Genomic DNA, 26,450 nt, shown 5'->3' on the forward strand with positions numbered 1-26,450 from the left:
GCGCCTTGTCCGGGGAAAGAGGGGGGGGGGGGGTCAGAAAACCAGGCCCAAGAACTGAGTAAGTCAGCACATTGAAAATGCAGCGTGGAAGTGACTCAAGCCTGAAGGAATCCATTTCTCAAAGTGCTGCCATTCCTCTCTAGGATCTGTTGTTGGAAGTGAACGTTTGAGTTGGGAGGAGGCGGCCAGTGGCCTGGTTATGAGCAGGGCCGTGTTTCTAAATACTCAGCATTTGCCCTGAGATTTGGTCCTGCCCATCCCTGATCTTGGGGCCATCCTTCCTGGGTGGGTCAGCCAGACCCAAGCCAGCCAGGGCTCTGAGCCGTGGAAAGCCGGCGTGAAACTGCCTCCGCCTCAGATAGGGTTGACACGACGCCAACCTGGTAATGCTTGGCCGGGGGCCTGGAAAGTATTGGAAACTCCACCCAGCGTGGGAGCCTGTGGGAGTTCTCCAGCACGGACAGGTTATTCTTCGAGTTCTTTGGATTCCTGTGTATTCGTGATGTTTATCTTCTTCTCCAGACTTCAGCTTGTGCTTTGCCCACCAGAGACTAATACCAGGCGCATACATACTTAAATGTGCTAGACCACCCTGGCGGTCAGGTAATTAAGGCTACGCTGCACATGGTTTCTGGAAGGAGGACCATACTGCAAATCACGCTCCACTGTAATTCAAGAACGGGTTTCTTTATGGAGGGACACAGTTGGTGTCAGACACATGAGAAAAAGAAAAGAACAAGCCCGTAATTCTGGCCGGGTGCCAAGGGCCAGATGTTAAATATCCTGACCACAGCATGGCTGCAGTCGTCCCTAGCCACCTGAACGTGCCCTGTTGTTTTAGCCACTGTGTCTACCTTTCCCTTTCTTTTCGGCAGGTCCCCAGTCTGTGTGAAGATCTCCTGTCTTCTGTTGCCCAGCCTCTGTAGATTGCCAGAGACAAGGTGGTGGGAAAGGATTACCTTTTGTGTGACTACAACAGAGACGGGGACTCCTACAGGTGAGTACACGCCCTGGGCACGCAGCAGGCATGCCAGCCACACCACGTGGGTCAGCTTTTGCCGCCTCGCAGGCGGGACAAGGATGCTGCACTTGGACAGGCTGCAGCCTATCCACCCTTCTGCCCATTGGTCCTTCTGTCCTCTCCTCTACTCCTTTCCCTCCTCTTTCCCCTCCTCCTTTCATCAGCTCAGTCAGCTGGCAGGTGTTTGTGGGCACCTCCATTAAGCATGGGAGATAGAGCACGAGACAAAGGGCTCCCTCCCTCCATGGGTCGCACGGTCCAGGAGAGAGATGTTACCAGAAACAGCTCTTCTATTGCAACTGCATTAAGTCCTACAAAGGGCACGTTCCAGGGTGGGCTGCGACGTGGATCCTGAGAGCAGGAAGGGCCTCTGTGGGTGAGGGATACCTGAAGGCAGTCTACCAGATATGCAGTGCTCCTTCCTCTTTCTGTCACCAAATGAGAGTAGGTCAACATGAGTTCCTGCCCCAGGTGACTGGTCACCTTGCTTTGAACAGGAGACAGACACAGTCGGCAACTGTACGATGTAATCGTGTTGCTGTGCGAAACCTGCTCACTATATGGGGGCAGCACGGGAGAGACTGGTCAACTCTAGGAGGACTTCCTGAAGGAAGTGATGTTTGAGTTAGGTTTTTAAGGGTGCATGGTACTTTATCCTGTTTTTTGTTTGTTTTGTTTGTTTGTTTGTTTGAAGAGGTTTTTGCTATAGGGCGCCTGTGCTCGCCAGAGAGAGACAGAAAGCGAGAAATCACCCCCCCACAGCGGGGAATGGCCACACCGCAGTCCTTTCTCCTCCATTCTTCTCTAAGGATCTTGGGCACGCATGCACACGCACCCAGCGTGAGTTTTAAGCCACCGGGTCCGGGACGCGAACGGTGGTCACCTATATGGGAGTCCAGCGACATAGCCATTACACTAACTGCTGGTCCCCATATCCTGTTTTTAAAAGGTTGGGAATCCTGGGCCAGTCATGTAGCCTAGTGGGAAAGGGAGCCAGATCCCATATGGCCAACTACTATGATCGAATCCTGGCCTCATGACTTGATAAACATGACAGGCTCTGGGACCAGCAGTTAGCATAATGACTATCGCTGGACTCCCATGTAGTCGACCGCAGTTCGAGTCCCGGACCCGGTGGCTTAAAATTCACACTGGGTGCGTGTGCATGCATGCTCAAGATCCTGAGAGGAGAATGAAGGAGAAGGGATTGTGGTGTGGCCAATCTCCCTGGGGGGTGATTTCTCGCTTTCTGTCTCTCTGTCTCTCTCTCTGTCTTTCTGGCGAGCGCACACGCCCTATAGCAAAAACCTCTTCAAAAAAAAAAAAATGATAGGCACATGTGTGTGGATGCCCCAGATCCCAAGAGGATGGAGAAATGAAAGAGAAGGGACTGCAGGGTGATCACGTCCCTTGGAGGGTGTTTTCTTTCTCTCTCTGTCTTTGGAGCATCTGAAAGCTTTAGCCTCTTTGGAGAGAGCTGGGTGTCTGAGAAGTAGAAGCAGGAAAAATGTCTGTAGTTGACTGACATGGGCTCCAAACTGGCTTTGCTCCCTGTAGCACTGAGACTTTGACAGGTCACTTATCTCTAACCCATAGTTTTCTCATCTGTAAAATGGAACTTTTTATAAGCAGGCATTATATACCAGGTACTATTTTAAATTCTCTGTTCTTTGGACACTGTATCCTAGTGAGGAAGCCAGGCAGGCGGTAAGAAATGGCTAGGTAGGGCCAGTGGGTAACGTGGAGGTTAAGGCACTGGATCCCACATGGCTGGCTACATGATTCAAGTCTTGGATCTGGTCCAGCCCTGGTGGCCTAAAAATCACACTGGGCAAGTGTGTGTGCATGCCCGAAATCTTGAGACTAGAGCAGAAGGGATTGCAACATGGCCATCCCCCCCAGGGGTGATTTCTCACTTTCCAGTCCTGTCTGTCTCTGGTGAGTGCCTACACCCTATAGCAACAAAAAAATAAAAATAAAAATAAAGGAGATATGGATAAACAACAGAGATTGTGAAAGTGTTACTAATGAAACTAAGACAAGGAGAAGAGACTAGAAGGCTGTCCCATAAGTGGTGACTTAAGGATGAACACACAGGCCAGGGAGAAGGACCCTGGGTAGAGGGGCTTGTTAGGATGGAGCCCGCAGAAGGTGCAGAGAGGTAGGTGAGGGTGGGAGTGAGGTCAGAGGTGTGTCAGGAGCAGACCCAGGGGCGGCTTGAAGGCAGGCCGAGAGTCACAGAGTGAGTTAGTACAGGGTTACTGGGTGAGAGAAGGAAATGACACGTGTGAAGTGCTTACTAGCACCGAACTTGTCCTGTATTAAAAAAGTTTAGTACACACCCCTCCCCCCATTTTTGCTATGGGGTACAGGTACTTGTCAGAAACAGGGTGGCAGGGGAAGTGAGAGATCACTCTCCAGCAGGGGGTGGCCATGCCACAATCCTCCTCCGTTCTCCTCTTGAGATTTTAGGCTCACATGACTTGCTGTTTTCCAGGTCGCCAGATCCAGGACTCAACCACGCAGTCAGCCTTGTGGGATCCGGCACCTTAGCCACCACTCCCCCTGATGGACCAAACATGGACTTTATCAGAGACTGGACAACTTTTTTTTTTTTTTTTTTTTTTGGAGCGATTTTCGCTATAGGGAGCGTGTGCTTGCTAGACAGACAGAGAGAGACATAGAGACAGAAAGCAAGAAATCACTCCCCAGGGGGGATGGTCACACCACAATCCCTTCTCCTCCATTCTCCTCTCGGGATCTTGGGCATGCACGCACACGCGCCCAGCGTGAGTTTTAAGCCACCTGGTCCAGGACATGAACCGCAGAGACTGGACAACTTTGATAATCACGTCCCTTTCTTAGCTTGAAGAGGAAGTCAGGTAGAGAATGTCTTTCACCCTGGTCCAGACCAGCAACTAGAGTAGAGACTAAGAAATTAGGTTTGAAGGGAGAGCCAGCAGCATTTGTGGTAGGGTGGGGTGGGGGAGAGCAGGGGAGTTAAGGGTGATTGCAGACTTTGGGCCTGAGCAGCTGGAAGTGAGGAGTCACTGCTGACTGAAGTGGGGAGACTCTGGGAGGAGCTGGTCTGGGGATACTTGAAGCTGACTGGACCAAAGCAGCAGTGTCTGTCTGGATATACGGATGTGGGAAGATGGTGTGCAGTTCAGGAAAGCAGTCTGGCCAGAGACAACGCTGAAGGTATCTTGGAGTAGAGGCGTGGTTCAGCCCTGAGATCGGGTACCCCCTAGAATACTTGTTCTCTGCTGGGCATGGTGTGGTTCTTCTGCAAAGCCTCCTGGGAAGTGTCAGCTTGCCCTTGGAGAGTGAAGTCCAGTGAAGGTGGAAAGGGGCTGACAGGCCAGGGAGACGTCGACAGGCAGATGCACCCCCACTGGGTATGGGGTTCAGGGAAGGCTTCTTAGATGAAGTGGCTCCTGAACTGAGTCTTGTTTTTTTTTCTTGTCTTTTTTTGTGTGTGTGTGAGAATATTTTTTTTTTCTTTTTTTCTTCTTCTTCTTTTTTTTTTTTTGAGAGATTTTCGCTATAGGGTGCGTGCGCTCGCCAGACAGAGAGAGACAGAGAGACAGAAAACGAGAAATCACCCCCCAGGGGGGGATGGTCACGCCGCAATCCCTTCTCCTCCATTCTCCTCTCGGGATCTTGGGCACGCACGCACACGCGCCCGGTGTGAGTTTTAAGCTACCGGGTCCGGGACGCGAACCATGGTTGACTACGTGGGAATCCAGCAACATAGCCATTACGCTAACTGCTGGTTCCCTGTGTGAGAATGTTTTGTCATGGGGCTGCAAACGATCTGGTTTAGGAGTGTCTCACAGGGAGCACACAGGGCAAGGAAGGAATTTGAATTCATGCCAGAGAGGGGGAAAGTGAGAAATGACCCCTAAGAAGAGATAGGCATGCCATAGTCCTTTCTCCTCCATTCTCTTCTTGGGATTTTGGTCATGCATGCCTGGTGTGATTTTTTCAAAGCTACTAGGTATGGGACTTGAGCCATGGTTGGCCATGTGGGAATCCAGCACCTTAACCACCACGCCACCTGCTGGTCCCAGAAGAGAGTCTTGCTTACTCAACATCATTATTGCAGTTCTTTTTCCCAGCTGAGAGCTCTGGCTCACTGCGTACAGCAGCTGTTTCACAGGAACCCCTGGAAAGATGGCATCGTTTCTATGTCTGGGCCAGGCTCCCGTTGGGGATCTGGTACCCGCAGTCCCTCCAGGTCTCACCCTGCTATGCCCGCTCGCGTTCCTCAGGCACCTGGAATGTCAAGGCAGAGAGCTTGGATTTCCTTCCTCCTTTTCTTGATATGAAATGTGACGGTCTTCTGATTCTCTCCGCACACTTCCATCCTGTGTTTGATCGTTTGTTAAATAAGATCCTTATGCCGTGGCTGTTGCCAGCAGCACTGCTTGAAACCTGTTAGCTGAAACAAAAAGCCTTCTCGGAGGAAAATGAAAGGCCTGACTTTTGAAATCTAAGTGTTCCTGTCCATCTGTCTTTTTTCAAAAGGCCTCTATTTAAGCTCTTAAATGTGTTCCCAGTGCCCCTGCCACTAAGAATATTCTGGGCAATGTTAGGATTTTCCCCCAGCTACGATTACCCCGGCTCCAGGACTAACAGCTTGAAATGCTGTCATCTGGGAGCTGGGAGAAATGTGAGTTACAGGCTTCTTGAAAATTCCAGGTCCCCAGTCTGCAAGGCGATGGGCTCTCGTGTCTAATCAGGTTGCCGCTAAATGAAAGCCAGTTGGGTTGGGTCTTCCAGGCCCACAGGAAGGCGGTGGTGGTCTAACTGCAAACGATCTGGTTTAGGAGTGTCTCACAGGCAGCACACAGGGCAAGGAAGGAATTTGAATTCATGCCCAGATTCGTGTTCTGTCCCCTGCAAGTGGAGGAACTGAGCCCGTCTACACACAAGTAGTGGTGGTGACAGCATCCTTCAGCTCCATCTTGGTCTCCCGAGGTCTGGTGAGAGGCCTTTGTTGATTTGGTTTGTTTGTTTAATGCTTGGATGTCCCTCAGCCAAAAAAATTGTTCCGTCCCTGTTGGATTGGAGGACCACCAGCAGAATTCCTGTGGGCCTTCCTCTCCTCTGGTGCCGTAAGTCAGCCTGTCGATGGCTCTGCCTGGACACTGGCTCCATGTTGGGGGCACAGTGGCAGACAGCACTGGTTCTCCCCTCTCAAAGGGACGGTTAAAAACATCACAGGTGTGGCCAGGGGGAATGACACGGGGATGGGCACCACTGCATGATGCCGTGGCCAGGTAGAAAAGCCTGGACTTCACATCCCATATTGACCTGAACACACTGGGCATGCGTGTGATCCTGGCTAGGTGGAGGGCAGGGCCTGGGTCATGGCATGGTGAGTCTCTGTCAGGGGTCCTTCTCTGTCCCTTTGTCTCTCTCAAAAAATATACTTAAAAAAAGAGAATATTACAAGTGTAAGAATCAACATCTTTGTGGGAGTGAGGGTGCAGGGAAGAGGGAGTGGTTACTTCTGCTTTCGTGGTGGAGATGGTGTAAGAATTTTTTTTTTTTTTTTTTTTGAGAGGTTTTTGCTATAGGGCGTGTGTGCTCACCAGAGAGACAGAGAGACATCACCCCCCAGGGGGGATGGCCACGCCACAATCCCTTCTCCTCCATTCTCCTCTCAGGATCCTAGGCACACACGCAAATGCGTCCAGCATGAGTTTAAGCCACCAGGTCCGGGACTTGAACCGCGGTCGACCACATGGGAGTTCAGCAACATAGCCGTTACACTAACTGCTGGTCCCAAGATGGTGTAAGAATTTATTCATTCTTTTAACAGCAGTTTGTTCATGAGCACGTGGTTGGGTGCGAGGCGTTGTCCCAGGTGCTCTACAACCAGCAGAAAGCAGGATCAGTAAAGGCTCTCACCCTCTTGAGACCCTCTTGAGACCGAGGTCCTAGCACTGGCTGAGTTTAAGTTAGTTCAGATGAAATAAGATTCCAGTCAGTCCTGCAGCTAAACCAGCCACATTTCAGGTACTCAGTTGCTAGTGGCCACCGTCTCGGACGACAGCTCGAGAGCGTTTCCCTCGTCTCAGAACGTTCTTTCAGGCAGCGCTGTCTTAGGGGAGTGAGCACAAGCAAGAACCGGCCTGTCAGCCGTGTTTGGCAAGGGAGAGGCCTGCTGGGAGAATATGAGGGTTTCCAGTGTCGGTGTCACACCTGTTTTCCAAGCCATCGGGGTCCGAGCTTGTTCAGTTTCTTTGCCGTGGCGTGCGTGCTCTCCCTTGTGACCGCAGAGACTGGCTGCTGGTCAGGGGCAGCGGGACGTGGCTCACTTCCTACAAAGGCTGCCAGCACTGCTGAGCGGAGGTGGAGGCTGGGGTGCTCAGTTGGAAAGAGCCTTTGGGTGGTCAGGAGTCCTGTGGGACACTCAATAGGATGACTCCCCCCACTTAACCCTCTGTGGACCAGCCACGAGAAAGCTAGGCCTCGGAAGCCGACCGGTTTGTTCTGGTTCCGTATTTGTTGTGGTTTCCTGACATGGGTGCCGGGTGCAGCATCAGTTACCAAGAGGCAAACAGAATCTGTTAAACCGGAGTTCAGTGGGGCCATCTGATGGCCTGGCGATTAAGGCACCTGGATCCCACATTGCTGAGTGCACAGTTCAAGTCTCAGAACCAGTAGTTTGACACACTGGGTGCATGTGTGCTCATGCCCAAAATCCCCAGAGAAACGGGGAAAAAGGGATTGCAGTGTGACCACCCCAGGGGTACTCACCCCCTCCCTCCTCCACAGCAGGCACACACCCTCTAGCAGTTCAGGCAGACAAACAAAACCATAGTTGTGTCAGTGGGGATATCTTATTTTCTTTACCGGCAATCCAAAATCAAAAGGCCTTTCTGAGTTCTCGGTGATGTGAAAATGTGTTGTCTGCTGGAGAATCGGGGCGGCCGTGTAGGTTACTGAGCGGAGAGACATTAAGGTGTTTGCACCAAGGACATAGAGGACTTTCTACAGGTTCCACAGTGTCGTCTTTCTCTCCCGCCTTTATCATTTTTCTTCTTTCTCTGAACCCCCAGTCCTGTGAACCCCATCTGCAGAAATTAATGAGGACTTTTCCTCATAACTTCTTTCCCAGTTCTCTGTGTGGTGTGATGAAATGCTTTCCTGATGTGGCAAAATGCATTTTAAGAACTAAAACAAGTCTGGGCTGCAGAAAGGGAGGCTGGTTCTCATTACCTTGCAGTCGTTATCCATGGGCCTGGCCCTTGGATGCAGGAAACGCTGTCCTTGGTTCACCTGGGGAAGTCTGTCACTCAGGTTTTCCGAGTTGTCAGCTTTCCCTTTGGAGCACTGTCTCCTGCCTGTTTGTGGAAATGACAGCTCTTGTGAGTGTGCACTTGTGCGCGCTCGCTCTCTCTCTCTCTCTCTCTCTCTCTCTCTCTAGGTTTTGGCGTGTGTGCTTGCAGGAGAGAGACAGAGAGGGAGGGAAAGTGAGAGATCCTGTGCCTTAATTCCTTCTCCTCCATCTTCTCTAGGGATTTGGGCATGCACACACATGTATCCAGTATGATTTCAAGCCATTGGGTCCAAGACTTGAACCACACAGTCAGCCATATGGGAGTGTCCAGCGCCTTAACCACCATGCTCCCTACTGGCCCTGACAGCTTTACTTTATTTATTTTTTAATCTGCCGTCCCTTTTCTACTCTCCTCCCAGGATTTTGGGTGTGTTCGCACACATACCTGGCGTGAGTTTCAAGCCGTCAGGTCCAGGACTCAAACCGCAGTCAGCCACAACACCTTAACCACTATGCCACCTGCTGGCCCCAGCTCTCTCTCTCTCTCTCTCTCTTTTTTTATATATCTTTTTCTTTTCTTTTTTTTTTTGAGAGGTTTTTGCTATAGGGCACGTGCGCTCACCAGAAAGACAGAGACAGACAGAGAGATAGAAAACGAGAAATCACCCCCCCCAAGGGGGATGGCCACATTGCAATCCCTTCTGCCCCATTCTCCTCGAGGGATCTTGGGCACACATGCATATGCACCCGGCGTGAGTTTAAGCCACTGAGTCTGGGATTCAAGCTGTAGTCAGCTACATGGGAATTCAGCGACATAGCCATTACCCTAACTTCTGGTCCCCCCCAGCTCTCTTTTTAATGGTTATAATGTAAGAAGTTCTTTGGAGGGGCCAGCAGATGACCTAACATTTTTGTCGCTAGACTCTCACATGGCCCACTGCATTCCAAGTACTCAACCCAGTGGCATGAAACGCACTGGATACATGTGCGTGCATGCCCAAGATCCTGGGAGGAGAAGGGATTAAGGCATGGCCATCCCCTTGGGGAGTGATTTCTCACTTTCCCTCTCATTGTCTGTCTGTCTGTCTGTCTGCCTCTCTGGCTACTGCACGTGCCCTAAGGCAGACACCTCAAAAACAAAGATCTTTGGAGTAAAAGTTAATCCAACGCCACCCATATCAGGAGTGAGGGACTTCTGTTGATCAATACCATGAGGAAACATAGAAAACAAGAAAGAACTAACGTTTATTAAATACTGTCCGGCTCTGGGTGAAGCACTTGATAGATTTTTCTCCTTTGTTGCCCACAGCAGCCTCACTCAGTCCTGAGGACAATGGGGCTGACAGCTGAGACTCCGCTTGAAGTACACAGCTGGTAGGGGGAGAAGCTCAAGGCCATACCTAGTCTCCCTGTGTCTGAGCAAACCTCCAGAAAACACTCTTAAACACCTTTACTAGGGCCTGCCAGAGGCTGTGACAGGGGCTTTTCCTTAGAAGTTGTAGCCAGATGGGATTTGGGCTCACTGCTCATGGCCCATGCCTTTGTGGAATGATTCACATTTGCCTCTTCTCCTCCCTTCTCTGCAGGTCACCATGGAGTAACAAGTATGACCCGCCTTTGGAAGATGGGGCCATGCCATCTGCTCGGCTGAGAAAGCTGGAGGTCGAAGCCAACAATGCCTTTGACCAGTACCGAGACCTGTGAGTTGCTGTCTCCCTCTGTACTTTATAGCTCCGTGACTTCACTGGTCAGTCGTAAGTGAGAGTGCGATTAGGTCAAGCGGTCCCCTGGAAACCATTGCCTGGCTCCTCTCCCTGAAGTTCTGAGCCGCCCACAGCAGCTCACAGGGCACTAGTTTGCTAATGGGTCAGGTGTGAGATGACGCGGTCGCAGGGTGCTGCCGTACCCAGGTTTAATGGTGCCCAGTCTACGTCTGTGCCGTCGGCACAGCTCCTACTGGTGTGAGACGCAGCCCATGCGGTTTGTGCATCATATCAAACCCTCGCAGACATAAGGACTGTTCCCGTTTCCAGATGAAGAAATGAAGGCTCAGAAGGTGAAAGTGCGTATCTAAGGCAAGAGGCAGAACTGAGAATCAAACTTGGATCTGTCTTCCAAGGCTACACCACATACGTGATTCTGACCTGAAGCCTGGGGCCCCAGCTTCCAGGGCAGTCATCCAGGCAGGAGGAGTCCAGGTTCTCACACAATGCAACCTCCCGCTGGAACGTCATGCCTTGCTGAATCTGGGGCCATCCAGGGCCTCTGCCCTGCCTTGGAAAGTGTTTTGCTAGAGGACTGTTCAGCTTCCCTCTACTGCTTTCTCATCCCGGCTCTCACTGCACTCCACTAAAAAGAACAGTCACTTAGTAATTAGTCTTGCAGAGAAAGGCTTCAGAGAAGGTTACCCCTGAAGTTTGTTTGTTTTTGTTTTAAATAGTAACAAAAATCTCTTGGGCTGACCCTGAAGCTAGTGGTTAAGGGAACTGGATCCCACATGGCCAGTTGAGATTCAAAACCCAGCTCTGTGGCTTGAAAACATACCAGCTGTGTGTGGTTGCCCAGAATCCTACCAGGATGGAGAAAGGGTAGTAACTACGCCCCACTGGGGATGCTGCCTCTGTGACTCTCTGGCGAGTGCACACACCTTCTAACTAAAACAACAGAATCTCGTTTTAAATTAAGTTCTGTACTAAAAATATAGCAAAACTGTAAAATACAGAATACGAATTCAGTACAAATTAGCCATCTAGGATAAGAGCCAGCAAACTTGTTTCTATAAAGGGCCAGATAGCCAACATTTTAAACTTTGTAGACTTTAAGGTCTCTGTTGCTTATTCTTTTCTTTCATTTGTTCTGTATAACCCTTTAAAAATGTAAAAATAAAGCCATATCTTTAGCTTGAAGTGTGGTGAGATTTGGCCCTCAAGCGTCTGACTAGTTGTCAGATAACTTGTATGGGGCTTGTTGATGGTGTGGTGGTTCCCGTTGCTGGGTCCCACATGCCTGTACTCAGCAGTTCTCATTTTGGATCCAGTGGCTTGAAGAGTATGCTGGGCGCACATGTGTCCATGCCCAAAATCCTGAGAGGAGAACTTGAACGTAGGAGAAGGGATTGTGGCCACACACAACCCCCCTTAGAGGGCTGTTTTCTCACTTTCCCTCTCTCTGGCAAGTGCACACAACCTATACCAAAAACTTTAAACATTTTTTAAAAAACTAATGCTGTTATATTTGGTATAAGTGGCTTTCCAGGTCTCCACTTTGCTGATAGAATGGTCCAGTTTATAGTCTGGTCTAACACATGTAATAAAGAATTTCGCAGGGCCAGCAGGTAGCATAGTGGGTGTGGTGCTAGATTCCCACATGGCCAACTGCGGTTCAAGTCCCAGACTCAGCGGTTTGAAACTCACATTGGGCACATATGCACACATGGCCAAAACCCTGAGAGGAGCATGGAGAAGAAGGGACGGTGGCCATCCCCTGGAGGATGATTTCTTGCTTTCTGTCTGCCTCTGTCTGTCTGTCTGTCTGTCTGTCTCTCTCTCTCTCTCTCTCTGTCTCCAGTGAGCACACACACCCTATAGGAAAAATCTCTCTCAATTTTTTTTGCCCAGTCAGGCTGACACACACTGCTAAGATACTGTGCTCTACAGGCCGGGACCACGTGGGGGCCTAGCTTTGATTCTAGGCTGGGAGTGGTGGCTTATTCCTATAATCCCAGCAACTCTGGAGGATGAAGGCTAGTCTGGGCAACATAGAGACCGTCTGAAAAAGAGCCAAGTATGGTAGCGTGCACCTTTAGTCCCAGCTGGGAGGCTGAGACGGGAATATCACAACAGAGCAAGGTCCTGCCTTTTCTTTTTTTTTCTGGAGAGGTTTTTGCTATAGGGCGTGTGTACTCACCAGACTGACAGAGACAGAGAGACAGAAAGCAAGAAATCACCCCCCAGGGGGGATGGCTACGCTGCAGTCCCTTTTCCTCTGTTCTCCTCTCGGGATCTTGGGCACGCACGCACACACACCCAGCGTGAGTTTTAAGCCACTGGGTCTGGGACATGAACCGCGGTCGACTACGTGGGAGTCCAGCGACATAGCCATTACGCTAACTTCTGGTCCCCTGCCTTTTCTTTTTAAGTTTCTTTTAGGGCCAGCCGCATAGCTCAGTGCTTAAGGGATCTATATCCCACGTGACTGACTGCCGTGCACATCTCGGCCCCAGAGGTTGGAAAAACACACTGGGTGCATGCGTGTGCATGTCCAGAATCCTCATGAGCTAGCGAACAGAGGGAAAAGATTACAGCTTGACCGTGCCCCACTGGGGAGATGTGTGTGTGCTCTGTCTCTTATATATATTTTTTTTAATTTATTGGAGAAGCTGGTTTGGGAGGAAAAGTGACACTTCTCACTCTGACACATGAACAACCCACAACACTTTAAGCAGATGCATGAAATACAAAAGCTAGTTCTAAGGAGGGCATGAATGATAGCCCCAACACACCAGTGTGACACAGCTTTGTCTTTAGGGTCTGCCACATGCCAGCATTATATAAACATTATGTTACCATAGAGATTGTGTGCTTGCAGAGAGACAGTGAGAAATCGCCCCCCGCAGTGGGGATGGCCATGGTCAATCCCTTCCCCTGCGTTCTGAGGGGATCTCCTGGGATCTCAGGCACATACGCACATGTGTTCGGTGTGATTTTTAAGCCGGGACTTATTTCATGGTCAGCCGTGTGAGAGACCAGTGCCTTAACTAGCATGCCGCTGCTGGCCCCTACGTGCATTATTTTAAATGAAATAAAGAGATTCTTTATAAGAATCTCTGGGGAGGAGGGTTTTGTTCCCTCCCTGCTTTTTTTTTTTTAATAGATGAAGAAACTCAAGCAATAGGAGGTAAAATTAATCACAAGACCACAAAACATGGGGATGAAGAGCTAGAATTCAAATCCATATTTTCTTGAGGTTTTCATACATGTTTTATTTTTCCAGTGAAGATAGGTTTTAGTGTTTAAAGGTTCTTAGATCTACAGCTTTGCCCTGTTGGAGAATGGCTCTTCCCAGCAATGCTGAAAAATGGACTCACCGCTCTATCACAGTTTATTTGTAATTGTATTTTACTGTCAAAACTTGAAAATCACATCAGGTGTGTGTGCTTGCGTGCCGAATGAAAATTCCAGGAGGAGAATGGAGGCGAAGAGACTGTGGTGTGAGGCCATCTCTCCTGGGGTGTGATTTCTCACTTTCCTTCTTGCTGCCTTTCTGGCAAACGCACAAAAGACAAAAAAAAAAAAAAAAAAGTAACAAGAATGCCCAGGTAGACTGACTCCTGTTACAGTAACGGGGTGGGTGATACCAGAGCATGGAGATACCAACAGCCACCGGCCATCTGAAGTTGAAAACCACCCTTTTCTGACTCCTGATCCAGAATCTATTCATTGACACCACAGACACTGGAGTGCCTCCCACGAGCCAGGTGCTCTCCTAGTGCAGGGATGGGGTCCTACATCACAGACAGGGTTCCCGCCCTCATGCCGCTTCCACGAGGGGAAATGGCCGCAGGGAGCAGGTCAGTGCTGGTGGGTGGTGACACGGTAGGGAGTGACTCGCTGCCTTGGGAAGGCCTCTCGAGGTGACACTGGAACTGAGATCTGCCATCCAGAGAGGCTGAGCAAGGGGTAGGGGCGAGCTTCTGCAGTGCAGGGATGAGCTGCGCCCCTGTGAGCCCCGTGGGCACGCTAGCCTCCATGTGCAGCTAGTCTCTGGCAGCCAGCAAATACACACCCTCATTCACTTTGAAATTGATAGTTCATTTGGAAGTGGTCTGGGCATATTTGACCCCTTTTGCATCTTTGTCAGTTTTTCGGGGTCCATCTCAGAGCATACCAGGGAACTTAGATGCCCTTATATCTAAGCTTAAAGGTGGAAGAGGAAAAGTTCCCCCTTTGGATGTGTCTGCCAGATTCCCACCCTTGGGGAGCCGACCACCAAGTGTGCAGGGTCTCCTGAGCCTGAAGGGCTGCCTGGCCTCACCGGCTTTTGTTCTCTGTGTTATTTTAACTAGATTGCACGTTTAGACGGGGGCGGGGGGGGGTTCTTATTTTTTATAGACTCAAACATTTTGATTGTTATTTTGTCAATTAAATGCTTGAGACATGTTGCCTTACACCGCTGTTTAGGGCCAGACCTGGGAAGGAGACCAGTTTCATCTGTGACTTCTGCTTTCCCATATCCCCCTTCCAGTCTCGTCGTTCACTTTTACAATGTGGTGTCTGCCTTCTCTTGGGGCCTGTTACCACGGGCGTTTTCCCATAACCATTAAAAATTCAGGGGACTGGGGGCCAGCAGGTGGCATGGTGGTTAGGGCACTGGACACTCCCACTTGACTGAACACTGTTCGAGTCCTGGACCTGGTTGCTTGCACGTGCGCTCTCTCTCTCTCTCTCTCTCTCTTTCTCTCTGTTCAAATTAAAGTAATGAATAAATAAGATTAAAAAGAAAAAACTTCAAGGGATCAGCAGATGGCATAATGTTTATATCACTGAACTCCCACATAGTTGACCACAGTTCAAATCCTGAACCTGGCAGCTTAAAACTCACGCCAGGCATGTGTGCATGCCTGCCCAAAATCCTGAGAGGAGAATGGAGGAGAAGGGACTGCACTGATGGCATCTCCCCGGGGGTGATTTCTCACTTTCTGTCTCTCTGTCTTTCCAGTGAGTGCACGTGCCCTATGGCAAAAATCTCTCTCTAAAAAAACTCTTCAGGGGGTGGGGAGTTAAAAAAATAAAAACTTGACAGAATAATCATTTAGTCACTGTAACTGCAGGATGAGTCGTGAGTTTTCCCATTTAGTAGATGAAACCCAGGCTTAGGGAAGTGCTCAAGGTTGTTCGTGTGGCTAGAACACAGCAAGATCTGGGGTTCAGACCTTAGGCCTGACTCCACACCACCTCTGTGAGGGGCTCCCCTCTGTTTTTAGGTCTTACTGGCCCACTTTTCTGTGTGTCTTTGACTCGGCCTGCACTCTTCTCTGCCCTGACCTGGGGGATTGAGAGGGGTGACAGGCAGTCTGTCTCCTGCCCCCAGGTAGGGACTGAACTGGATAACCCAGACCCTGAGGTTCTGTGACACTTTGTGAGGTGGGATCCTGGCCCAGGGGGGAGTGCAGGCCTCACACCTGTCATTCCCTTGTGGGGTAGGTGCAGCAGAGCCAGGTTCTCCCACGTGATAGGAGCCACAGGCTGCTAAATGAACGGTGCCTGGTGCTGTCATTCGGGCCCCAGAGTCCTGGGTTCTGAATGTTGTCACCCCGTTCTCACTCGGTGTTACCAAGTACTGAGGAGCACCCTCCCCAGGGCTGTATGTGCAAAGCTTTGTCTCAGCAGCACTGCGTGTGAGGAACCAGCTCTATTGCTGGTCTGAACGTTATGAGGACAAATCTTTTTCTCGTTTTCAAACATCTTGGCACATTGTTCACCTCCAGAAGTGCCATGCCTACAGTGCCCCTTGTGGTGGCTGGTGGCTGGGGCCTGGATGTGAACTCTCTTCCCCATGGTTTTGGAGCAGAGGGGACTCGGCTGGGAGGCCTTGTTTCTCATGAGGCGCTGGCCAGTGATTACACTGGATTTTCTGGGGCCCCGATCGTCCCATGGGGTGCAGGGATAGTGGGTTGCGCCTTTCTCTTTACCCTTCACCTCTGCCCCTCCCCCACCCGGACCCACAGCCTAGAAGGGTTCATTGGTTGTCCCCCAGTGGGTGAAGCCACAGAGCTCATTCTTGGGCTCTCGCGCCTGTCTTCCTGTCACATTGGCCAGTGGGCTCTGGCAGAGGTCACCGTGAAGATGCATCCTTCTCATATCTGTGTCTGCTGGTGGTGGGCACTCTGAGCTGCTGCAGGTAGGTGGGCTGGGTCCCGGGCCTCAGGCAGACACGCCATTGTGGGCAGGAGGGCTGGATAACTAAGGCCACTTCCAGGGTGCCCACTTGCGGCTGGAGCTTGGCCTTCACCGCACGCTGGTTGGGGAGTTTCCAGAACCAGACCCACCCCTGGGTCAGCATTTAATTCAGTGACCCCAGCTGTCTCTGCTGTCTCAGAGCCTGGTGAGGCACATAGGATTGTGTTTGGCTTGTGCCCTTGACACCACCCACCCCATCAAATGACTGAAAGCTGCCCGATTCTGGCCACGGTGGAGCGCAGGGTCCTCTGGGAAATGCTGTGCTGCTGTGAGCTTTCAGGAAGCCTCCTGTGTTGAGGATGAACACTTCACTTCATACTGAGAGGGCCACACTGGGCGCACACACAGGGTTGACCCCCACCCCACGCTCCTTCACCCATAAAAAGGCTTCGGGTGCCCTGAACTTGTGGTCCATGTTAGCGCGTGTTGTCTGCAGACTCTGGTGATGTGTGTGTACACAGGCATGAATGCGGCTTCCCCACCACCACTTTCTGTAAGCCCATTAGCCTCGTCCTTACTCCTTGCATGGAAGGAGACATCAGTTAAGAGACCTGGGCAGTGAGTGTGCAGAGACCCAGAGCAGAGATGTAGTCCAGGCCAGCGGCCTGCACCAGCCCTCCCAGAGAAAGAGTGCTTACTGTCTTCCCAGCAGCAAGATTTTATCTTCTCTGTCACAAGAGATAAAATCTTCATTAGATCCTGAGGGAAAGACTTGGATTCTCTCTTCAGACTCTGGGCTTTGATCCCTGTATCTGTAAAGGCTTTGACTTTGCAGGGAACTGGAATTAATCAGCAACACATGGAAGCAGTATGGTCAGATGGTGCTGGGGCTCAGGGACGAGTTGACCAATAAGCCCTTCTGACTCGTGACTCCGTGGGGGTGTGGCACCCGGCCCTGGCCTGTGCACAGCACTTCTCAGCTCTGGACTAAGAGAACCAACAGGGAGGGGGAGGAGTGTGCCCCTTTCCCTAAGGCAAGCAGGAGAGTTGGCCCCAGGCACCATGCCGTGTGTCCGCTCTGATTGCCTTGGAAGTCCCTCAGCCCTGGCCTGTGTGCTCCGCAGGCCTCCCTACTGCACTCTGACCTGCAGCCGTGCAGCCCAGCTCCCTTGGCATCCTCGGATGCAGAAAGGGATCAGAGTAGAACTCTCGCCCTTGCAAAGAACTATCTAGGAGCTGTTAACAGCACTGCCAGACAGCCCTTTTAAATGAAAAGAGTCAGTTTGCTGGAAATGCTTAGGAAGTGACAGGAACATTTTGCTGGGGTGCCAGGGCTAGGTGAGGGAATTCACTGCTCTTAGACTGTCTTGAATTTTGACTCCTTTCCCAGTCTCCAACATCTCAATTGTTCTCATTCTCTCTACCCCAAGTCCCAAAGTGTTTTTCTACTTCTGCTGGGTGCGCCTTGTTTGCTTCAAGGAATGTCGTCTGAACCAAGCACTAGGAGGGCAGCAGAGCGGGCCCAGCCCCGAGCTCATGGGTGGCTGCTTGTGGGGTAATGTGATGTCCTTTCCCGGCAGAGTTGGCGCTTTGCTTTTTTAGGCCCGGGCCAGTGTAGCTCATCAGTCATAAAATCTCATCACTTGACCGAAGCGATCCGTCTTTCTGGGAGAGACTCAGGAACAGCTTTCAGTGCAGGGTAAGCACTTGCAGCTGCCAGGGAAACATCTTGCTTGTGGTGGGAGCCACCACTTGGCGGCCGTGGACCCCAAGACTAGCACTTTGACTTTTCAGGTTCCCAGAGATGACGGGAAACCTTTCTTCCTGAGCTTTCCCATTGGGTCTCGTTCTTGCCTCTACCGAGCCAGGTTCTGCCCAAGACCAGATGTTCCAGCCAAGGGACTGGCACCGCTTTCTTTCAAAGATGATTACTCCCATCTGTGCCAGACAACTCGCCCCATGCTCTGCGATCCTTGGCTCTTGGCTTGGAGCAGATAATACCTTCAAACATGCGGTTGCAATTTATTGGCCTTATAAGTTAATTTTAGTGGGTGTGCAATTGATTGAAATCAAAGCTTAATGAAGGCCAGAGTCGGGGGGTGGGGTGGAGGAGTGGGGTGGGAAGGCATTTTGTATTCTTCCTTGCTTTGGGTCTGAGATAATCTTCAAAGGCTCTAATTAGCTTTCCCGATCAACCCTCTTGTCTAGAGGAAGTTTAGAATGAAATAAGGCTGTGTCCCTGTGGCAGTCCCAGAAGCCCGCAGGACACTCTGGTGGGAGTGGCAGGTCTGCTTCGTGGATGGGCCTTCCCTGGGCTTCCCTCCTCGTCTTCTTTCTGGGGCCATCTTAGAACTGCGGTGGCTTCTGCTGTTTCCATTCTCTGTCCCTCTAATCAGGTGATATTTGAGCAGCCCTGAACCAGGAAGGACAGGACATCCATATTTGTGATTTTTAAAAAAATGTGTGTCCGCTTGGTTTCCTGGGTCTTTGCGACTGCATGCTTCCAGCTGCCGTCCCAGCCCTGGGCCTGGGCTCCCGCAGACTGCCTCTTCCTCTGGATGAGCTCTGAGCCTGAGGAATTCCAGTGTTGCAGTCCTGCTGGGAGTTGCAGCCGGCAGGGGCTGGTTTTCTGAGGAAATGGGGCAGAGGCACAGGAAGCAGGTAGCTGAAGTGCCAACACCTCTCACCAGGGCCCCTGGCCCCCCTCCACCATGTCCTAGACTGGGCCTAGGATGGGGGACGGCCTTGCTTGGCCTGTGAGATATGGACCTGGTTCTCTTCTCTGCCTTAATTTGTTGACTTTGGTGAGGAAGTTACCTTCTCTGAGCCAGTTTCCTGGCCCGTCCTGGGGGGGCAGTGGGCTCAGTGAGGTGCTCTGTCGGCTCCTGCCTCACTCCTCCTGCCCATGTTGCCCTCCTGGGCTCGTGTTTTTGTTTTGTTTTGTTTCATATTTTTGCCATAGGGTGCTCGCTGGAAGGAGACAGGGGGAAGGTAAGAAATCACTCCCCAGGGGGATGGCCACGCCATAGTCCTTTTTCCAGTTTCCTCTTGGGATTTTGGGCATGCACGCACATGCGTTTTTTTCAAGTCACCGAGTCTGAGATTTTAACTGTGGAGTTGGCCATGTGCAATCCAGTGCCTTAACCACACCACCTCTTGGGCCCCTGGTTATTTTATTTTGCTATAGAGTATGCGTGCTCACCAAGGGGTTGGGGAGGAGTGAGAACCCACCACCACCAGTCTCTTCTCCAGTCACCTCTCAAGATTCGGGACATGCACACACATGTGCCTGGTGCGTTTTTTTCAAGCCACCATATTCAGGACTTAAACCATGGAGTCAGCCATGTGGGGTCTAGTGCCTTAACCTTCTTGCCACCTGCTGGCCCTTGGGTTCATGTCTTAATGAGGCTAGTGAGGTGCACACAAGAACAAGGTAACACCTGAGCACAGGGTCTGCACAGTTCGCTCAGCACTGTGAAGGAATGAAAGCCAGAGACGAAGGTAGAAAAGAGCAGAGGGGTGGGCTCGAGATAAGGCTGGCTGAGGACGGGGCTCACCCTTGTGCAGAAGAGGGCTGTAGAGCAGGCCTGAGACTGCTGTCCTTGGAGAGACCTGCTTGCAAGGTTGACCCTTGGCTGGCACTGGGAACTTGGACTTCTTGGGCATTCCCACCATCTCCTAATAAGAAGGGCTCAGGAAGTATAAACTGCGTACAAACCATGTGATTTCTGCCGAATTCCTGCTTTCTTTTTGAAAGTCTGAAATTTTAGTAAGTGCTTAACCAATAGCACCTGGGTACCGAGCCTCTGACTCGCTTCCTTGGTAGACCACACTCCTCGTGTGTTGTCAGTGTGACTGGGAATGAGCCTGTCCTGGGTGCCTGTTGAGAGGGCCCTGGGAGCTCGTGTCTGGTTTCTCTGACGTCAGCCCATGTGCCTTTTCCCTCCCTGGTTTTGCTCGGTGTTCTTTCCCTGTGAGAATCGTGGCTGTGTGCCAAGTCCTGTGAGTCCTCCGAGCAAATCATGAAACCTCCGAGGGGTCTTGGGGAACCTGGGCACAGCCAAGTAACCTGGCAGGCAGGCCAGTTGAGGCAGCTCTCCGCGTGGTGGGACTTGCGTGGGTGGAAGCCAGAGCAGTCCCTGAGTGGCCATGGTCAGTGGGTACAGCTGGAGCAGGGTGTGCAGTGGGGGCAGGTGTACTGGCCCGCAGCCCCACAGCCCCACAGCCCCAGCCCCAGGCCCAGGATGGCATCTGAGCACATTGAAGACTCTGAGGCTTCTTCTGCCATGTGTCAGCCCTGCCATGCACCCTCAGAAATGCCTTTGGAGGGACAGTCAGTGGTTAAGGGGGCTGGATCCCACATGGCCCAACTGTGTAGTTCAAGTCATGGACCCAGTGCTTCAAAAAACATGCTGGGTATGAGTGCATGCCTTACCTAAAACTCTGAGAGGAGAGTGGAGGAGAAGGGAGTATGCAGCCTGGCCATCTCCTCTGGAGATACTTTCTTACTTTGTCTGTCTGTCTGTCTTTCTGGTGAATGCACATGCCCTACAGCAAATTTTATAAAAAGGAAAGAAAGAGGGCCCAGCAGATGGCGTTGTGGTTAAGGCCTTGGACTCCCACATGGCTGACTGGACCTGGCAACTTGCTTTCTCCCCCACCCCCCCCTCTCTCTCACTGTCTCATTATCTCACTGTCTCACTGTCTGGTGAGTGTACATGCCCTATACAAATTTTAAAATAATAATAATAAGTAAAGTTAAATAATTCTTTAAAATAAAGAAATTTCTCTGGAAGTGGTTTGGAGGCTAGATTGGAGAGGCCAGAGTAGAAAGACCCTGACCAGACAGGAGCTTATGGCCCCACTCCTAGTCTGGCTGAGGCGGTCCTAATGCTTTCCACTGCCTGGCCACGCTACCCTGTCTCTGGAGTAAGAGCCCTGCTGGGAGGTTGGAAGTGGGAGAAAACAGCATGCAGGGGTACTTGAGACAGTGGAGAATGTTCAGGAAAGTTCTGCTCCATCAGGTGAGTCTGTGTCCTTTGTTCTTGCCCACTGGTAGGTCTTCAGGAGGACCCTGTGGCAGGCATCCATGACTGCAGGTCTCCTGCCATGCTGCGGGGGCAGAGGGTAACGACAGGGAGTTGACTCTGGCTTTCAGCCGTGGGCAACACAATCAGCCATGCATGCAGAGGGCCTCTGAGAAGCCAGCGTGGGGCTCTGATGGAAGTGCTGGGAGCAGTTCCTGGGGAGACCCGAACCCTTGTCTGTGTCATTCTAACTGAATCAGAAGGCAGGTCATGAGAAGCCCTCTTGGCTTCCAGAACAGGAGACGTGAGTCCACTTACTGCTCACAGTTTGATTTTCAGCTCTTGCGAGATCACTGCTCTGAAGTGGGGTCTCTGCTCCACTTTCTAGAACCCCTACAGAGTGGTCAGACAGGCTTGCTTGTTGCCTCGTCATGGCGTCCACTGCAGGTCTCCTTCATCTGATACCCTAAGGCTGCAGTGCGGGGTTGACTGCCTCCACTTGTGCTGTCAGATTTTAATCTTCTAATAGAAAGTTCATGGAGAACAGGAGCATGTGGAAGACAGCTTAGTTTATAAGCACGCCCCTGAGTCTCTGCATCATGCACCCCGATCCTCCAGAGTCCTCTGGTTGGTATACCCGTACAACTCATGGTCACAGTCACGCTTCGGTTTGTGCAGCCCTGTGTGCTGAGGGGCAAAACCCGTGCTGGGAGCAGGGCCAGCTCCCTCCTGATCAGGCTCCTTTGCTCTGCCAGAGACCCCGTGCCCCTCCACTGAGCTGCTTCCCAGGTGGCCATGTGCACAAGAATAGGTGGTCTCTCAAAGGCTCATCCATGTGAAGAGGGGGACCTTTATCCAAAATCCGTGTTTGGGTGTCAGTGGCGCACCCCACCCAGCCACAAGTGGAATCCTTTCCTCCTCCTGGGTCAGCACTGAGCATGGGGTGTGGTTTCCTATGTGCATTTAACTGACAGGAGGAACCCCTCCTGCCCCTGTGTTCCATGTGGTAGCTCCCACCACAGCTGGATGACTCGAATGGCCAGGCAGCCTGTCATGGGGACAGATCTTGAAGCCCGGGGGGCAGCCAGATGGTTTTCCGGTCCTAGCTCCCTACTTAGAAGATCTGGGACTTGGGCATGTCCCTGTATGGCTCTGGAGTGTAGTATGCTGTACCCTTGATGCAGAACAGGTTCTCGGAAATGGCAGTGTGTGTGACTGTGAGACCCCAGAAAGTCTCGACCGTTGATGTTCTCATGAGGTGGGCTAAGTGGGGCCAGCAGTATTTTCACAGGGCGTCCAGAGGAGCAGAAGACGGTTTGGTCAGATGCCAGAGCCAGATTGGCGGCCCCACCAGCAGCACCATTGTTTCCAGAAAGGCCTTCATTATTTCTCTTGAAGTAAAAAAATAAAGCCCTCGTAAAGAGAGGCTATAAAGTGCTGCAGCCGCAGTCCAGATGTGCACTTCTAAGCGCAGCTGGCATTAAAGTCGCACATGCCTAAGCCGATCGGTATGTTTGCTCAGGGGAGTGTTGCACCTGTGTGGACTGGAAGGCATTTCCGCAGAATGCCTGTCCCGTGTCCACAGGCAGACTCTGGGACACGTCCCGCAAACTGTGGAAACAGCTGGTTTCAGCACCCAGAGGCAGTCGGGTTGCAGATATGGACATGGTCAACCCAAGGCCACATGCTGCCCTTTCTCCACTTAGTGCAGAGCCAAGTCCGGCACCTACGGCTGTGGGAATGGGCCCGTGCTCACAGCCAGCAGTACCTGCGATGCTGACGGATGTCCCAGGCAGTTCCAAACACAAGGAGGTCGTTTTCTCCCCTCAGCCCAGAGGAGGTGAATGAGCAGCCACCAGGGGTCAGTGCTCACCTGCCAGGTACCAGGGCAAGCACATTCAGGCCATCACCACTGTTTCATGTCATTTTCCTCCTGTCACCATGAGCTTGCTTTCTAGATGCGCCCTCGAAGGAGGCTGGCACCACCAGCCTGAAGAGAACCACCTTCCAGCCCACACGGTTGTGACTGTCTGCAGCTCTCTGGACTTTGCATAAGTCATTCCTCCTGACAGCATCCACACCCATTTGTCGGGCATGAGGGATGCTTAGCTTCTCGGTGGTGGACAGCGTGGAGCCCGTGGACAAGGAAAGAGGCCAGGTTTTATATCAGCCTTTCCAAGCAAGTTGGGGGATCTTTCTTTTCCCCTTGGGTGGAGTTGAATTGTTCCCACCTGTGAGAGTACTAAGTGCCTTTTTACGTTTCAGGGATGTTAAGGATGATCAGAAAAACAAACTACTGCAGCTGGTAGCTGCAGTTTTATTTTCTTTTTCAGGCAGGAAGGGAACAAAAAGGTATTGTCTTTGGACCAGAATCTCAGCCACTAGTGGACTTGCTCTGCCTCTGGGGTTTTGTTTTTAACTTTGCAGGCATTTGCCAGAGGAAAAAAGAGAGGGAAAGTGAGAAAGCATCCCCCCATTGGGAGATGGTTACATCTCAGTCCCTTCTCCTCTATTTTCTCCTCCTTTTGGAATTTTGGGCACACTTACACAAGCCTCTGGGTCCAGGATTCAAATCACAGTCGGCCTATGGGATCCGGCCCCCTTAACCACCATGCCACCAGCTGGCCTCCCTCTGTGTTTTTCTCTCCCTCTCTCTGCCGTACCATCAGTCATCAGGCGTGGAAGTTTCTGGTTGGACTAGTGCCTGTGCGACCAGGTCTTTGTCACCACAAGCACGAGTTACAGTAAAACGTGTCTCTCAGCTGCTGCCCTTTAGACCTCAGAAGCCGAACAGACCATATACTTGATGGGAGGACACACAGTAGGACAGGGAGAATCTCGTGGAATCTTAAGCGTGGACTTTCCGAAGGCCAGCGTTCTGAGCTTGGCACACATAAAGAGGGAGTCCGACTTGCACTGATAGTTAACGATTTTTAGTCTGGACTCTCCCTCTGGCATTTCAGCCAGCCCCGCCCGCCTATGTTCCCTTCTCTTCCGCCCTCATACTCTGGTGGAGGCCATAGGTCTTCTGTCTTTGTACTGTCCCCATCTTGAGAGAAGTGTCCCCAGCACGGCTTTCCTTCCAGGTGGGGCCTCACTTTACTCTAGCACAGCCTGGAACTCGGAGCTGCAGTCAGTCTGCCTCCTCTTCTATTTTTACAGGGACGTGAAGAGTTCCAGGGAAGGGTGGCTTGGGTAGGACACAGGTGGCGAGATCAGAATAACTTGAAATGGTGGGACCAGCAGGTGGCGTGGTGGTTAAGGTGCTGGACATTCCCACATGGCCAACCACAGTTCAAGTCCTGGACCTAATGGCTTACTTTCTCTCTCGTCAAAGTAAAATAAATGAATGAATCAATAAAATTAAATAAGTAATTTAAAAAAAAAAAAAAAGAAGAACTTGAAATGGTGACGCCATGTCCATGAGAATTGTATATAAGAGATATGAGTGGAAAGAGACATTCTCGGGTCCAGTATAACAAGTTCTCAAGTATGGAATGTGGGAGGTGATTTGGTGGCATCACATAAGAAAAACTATTTCATTTGAGGTGGCTGCGAGCTTAGGAAGTGGGAATGGGAGCCCAGCTGGGTCTGGATGAGGTGCAGCAGCCTCTGAAGATGTGCCAGTCCCTGCTGAGTACTGGCAGACGCCTTGTCAGGGCACAGTTCTCTGTTCTCGTGTGCTTAACAAGGACACTGACAAACTGGAGTATGTTGAGGAGAACCAAGGTGCAGGGACTTAAAATGCTGTGTTACAAGAGGTAATATATGCATGGGAAGGCCAGGGCAATAATGGGGTTTATGTAAGCCATCTTCAGATATTTAGTTATTTTAGAGAGATTTTTGCTATAGCGTGTGTGTGCTCACCTAAAAGACAGAGAGACAGAAAGTGAGAAATCACCTCCCAGGGGGGATGGCCATGCCACAATCTCTTCTCCATTCTCCTCTCAGGATTTTGAGCACACACGCACATGCACCCGGCATGAGTTTCAGGCCACCAAGTCCGGGACTTGAACCGTGGTTGACTGGGAGTCCAGTGACGTAACCATTACACCATCTACTCACCCGTATCTTTTGATATTGAAAACGTATCGTATGAGGCATTCAGTTCTTGTTTTGTGTGGTTCTGGAAAGTAGTAAGTAGAAGCTTTCACTGAAGTCCAGAGAAAGTTGTTTGAATTGTTCACAACCGAAACGTTTGCCTTTGGAATGTGGGAGGTTCCCCGTTGGAGGTGTATACGCCAAGCTGTGACAGAGTCTTATTAAGGTATTAGAGACCTGAGCTGTGCTGCCCAGAGTCCACCTCTTACAGACCCTGATGCAGCCACCGTATCCTGACTGTCAGAGCTGGTGGACCCTCTGATCCAGCTCTTTGATTCTACAAAAGGGAAGACAGCCTTTGGCACCATGTTGGTGCCATGGAAGTGCCCTTTGCCTGCCTCTTGGTTTTATTTAATAAAGGTGACTGCAGAAAGAAACCCCCTCCATCCCGCCATCTGCAGGGCTCACCTTATAATGCCCCTAACTTACGGACTGCCTGTGCCTCAGGGTTGCAGATACCAGTGTCTCCTGGCCCACGCCCAGTCCTGTGAAGGTGGCCTGGACTGGTAACAGCTCAAAGACCACGGATCACAGAGTTCTTTCTTGGCCAGGACTGGAAAGTCTTGCTCCTGGCAGGTCTGGCTTGGCCTGAAGTCTTTGGTGGAGGATTGGGTTGTGGCATGTGACTCATTATCTGTTGGGAGCCTTTGTATTTGAACCGCAAATCCAGCTAGTCTCCCAGGAGGCCATTTGGAAGAAAGGCATGAAGACCGACTTCAAAGCCCGTTCCAGCCCCATCTTCGCTGTTGTGCTTGTAGCCTAGCGCTGGCCGGGCCTGGGAATTGGGCAGTGCGTAGTTACAGCTCAAATTCCCGAAGCAAGTTTCCATCCTCAGTCTCCACGCACACCTCGGCTTCAAACACTCCATAAAGCTTTTAGAGCTGAAATATTTTCTTTTCTTCTTTTGTGAAATAGGTCATTTTGAGTGTGAAGTATTATGTTTTCCCTTTTTTTCCTCCTTTCCTCACCAAAGTCTTACGGTTGAAGGGTTATAAATGAAATATCTGTATATGTGACTATGACATTATTCAACTGGAAGAGTGATTTTTTTTTTTTTTTTTTTTTTTTTTTTTTTTTTTTTGAACAAAAAACACAAAAAAATCAAAAAA

General features: G+C 51.0%; 1 protein-coding gene across 1 annotated transcript in view; it reads left to right on the plus strand.

Annotated features, from left to right (window-relative positions):
* The window catches only part of CAPZB (capping actin protein of muscle Z-line subunit beta), a 171,154-nt gene that overhangs the window by 119,711 nt on the left and 24,993 nt on the right, over positions 1–26,450 (plus strand). The window contains 2 exon segments of the mRNA XM_014586543.1: positions 876–997; positions 9,902–10,015. Coding sequence (XP_014442029.1) covers positions 876–997; positions 9,902–10,015 — 236 coding nt within the window.

The sequence above is a fragment of the Tupaia chinensis genome, unplaced genomic scaffold (genome assembly GCF_000334495.1).
Source record: "Tupaia chinensis unplaced genomic scaffold, TupChi_1.0 Scaffold000146_1, whole genome shotgun sequence".
Lineage (NCBI taxonomy): Eukaryota > Metazoa > Chordata > Mammalia > Scandentia > Tupaiidae > Tupaia > Tupaia belangeri.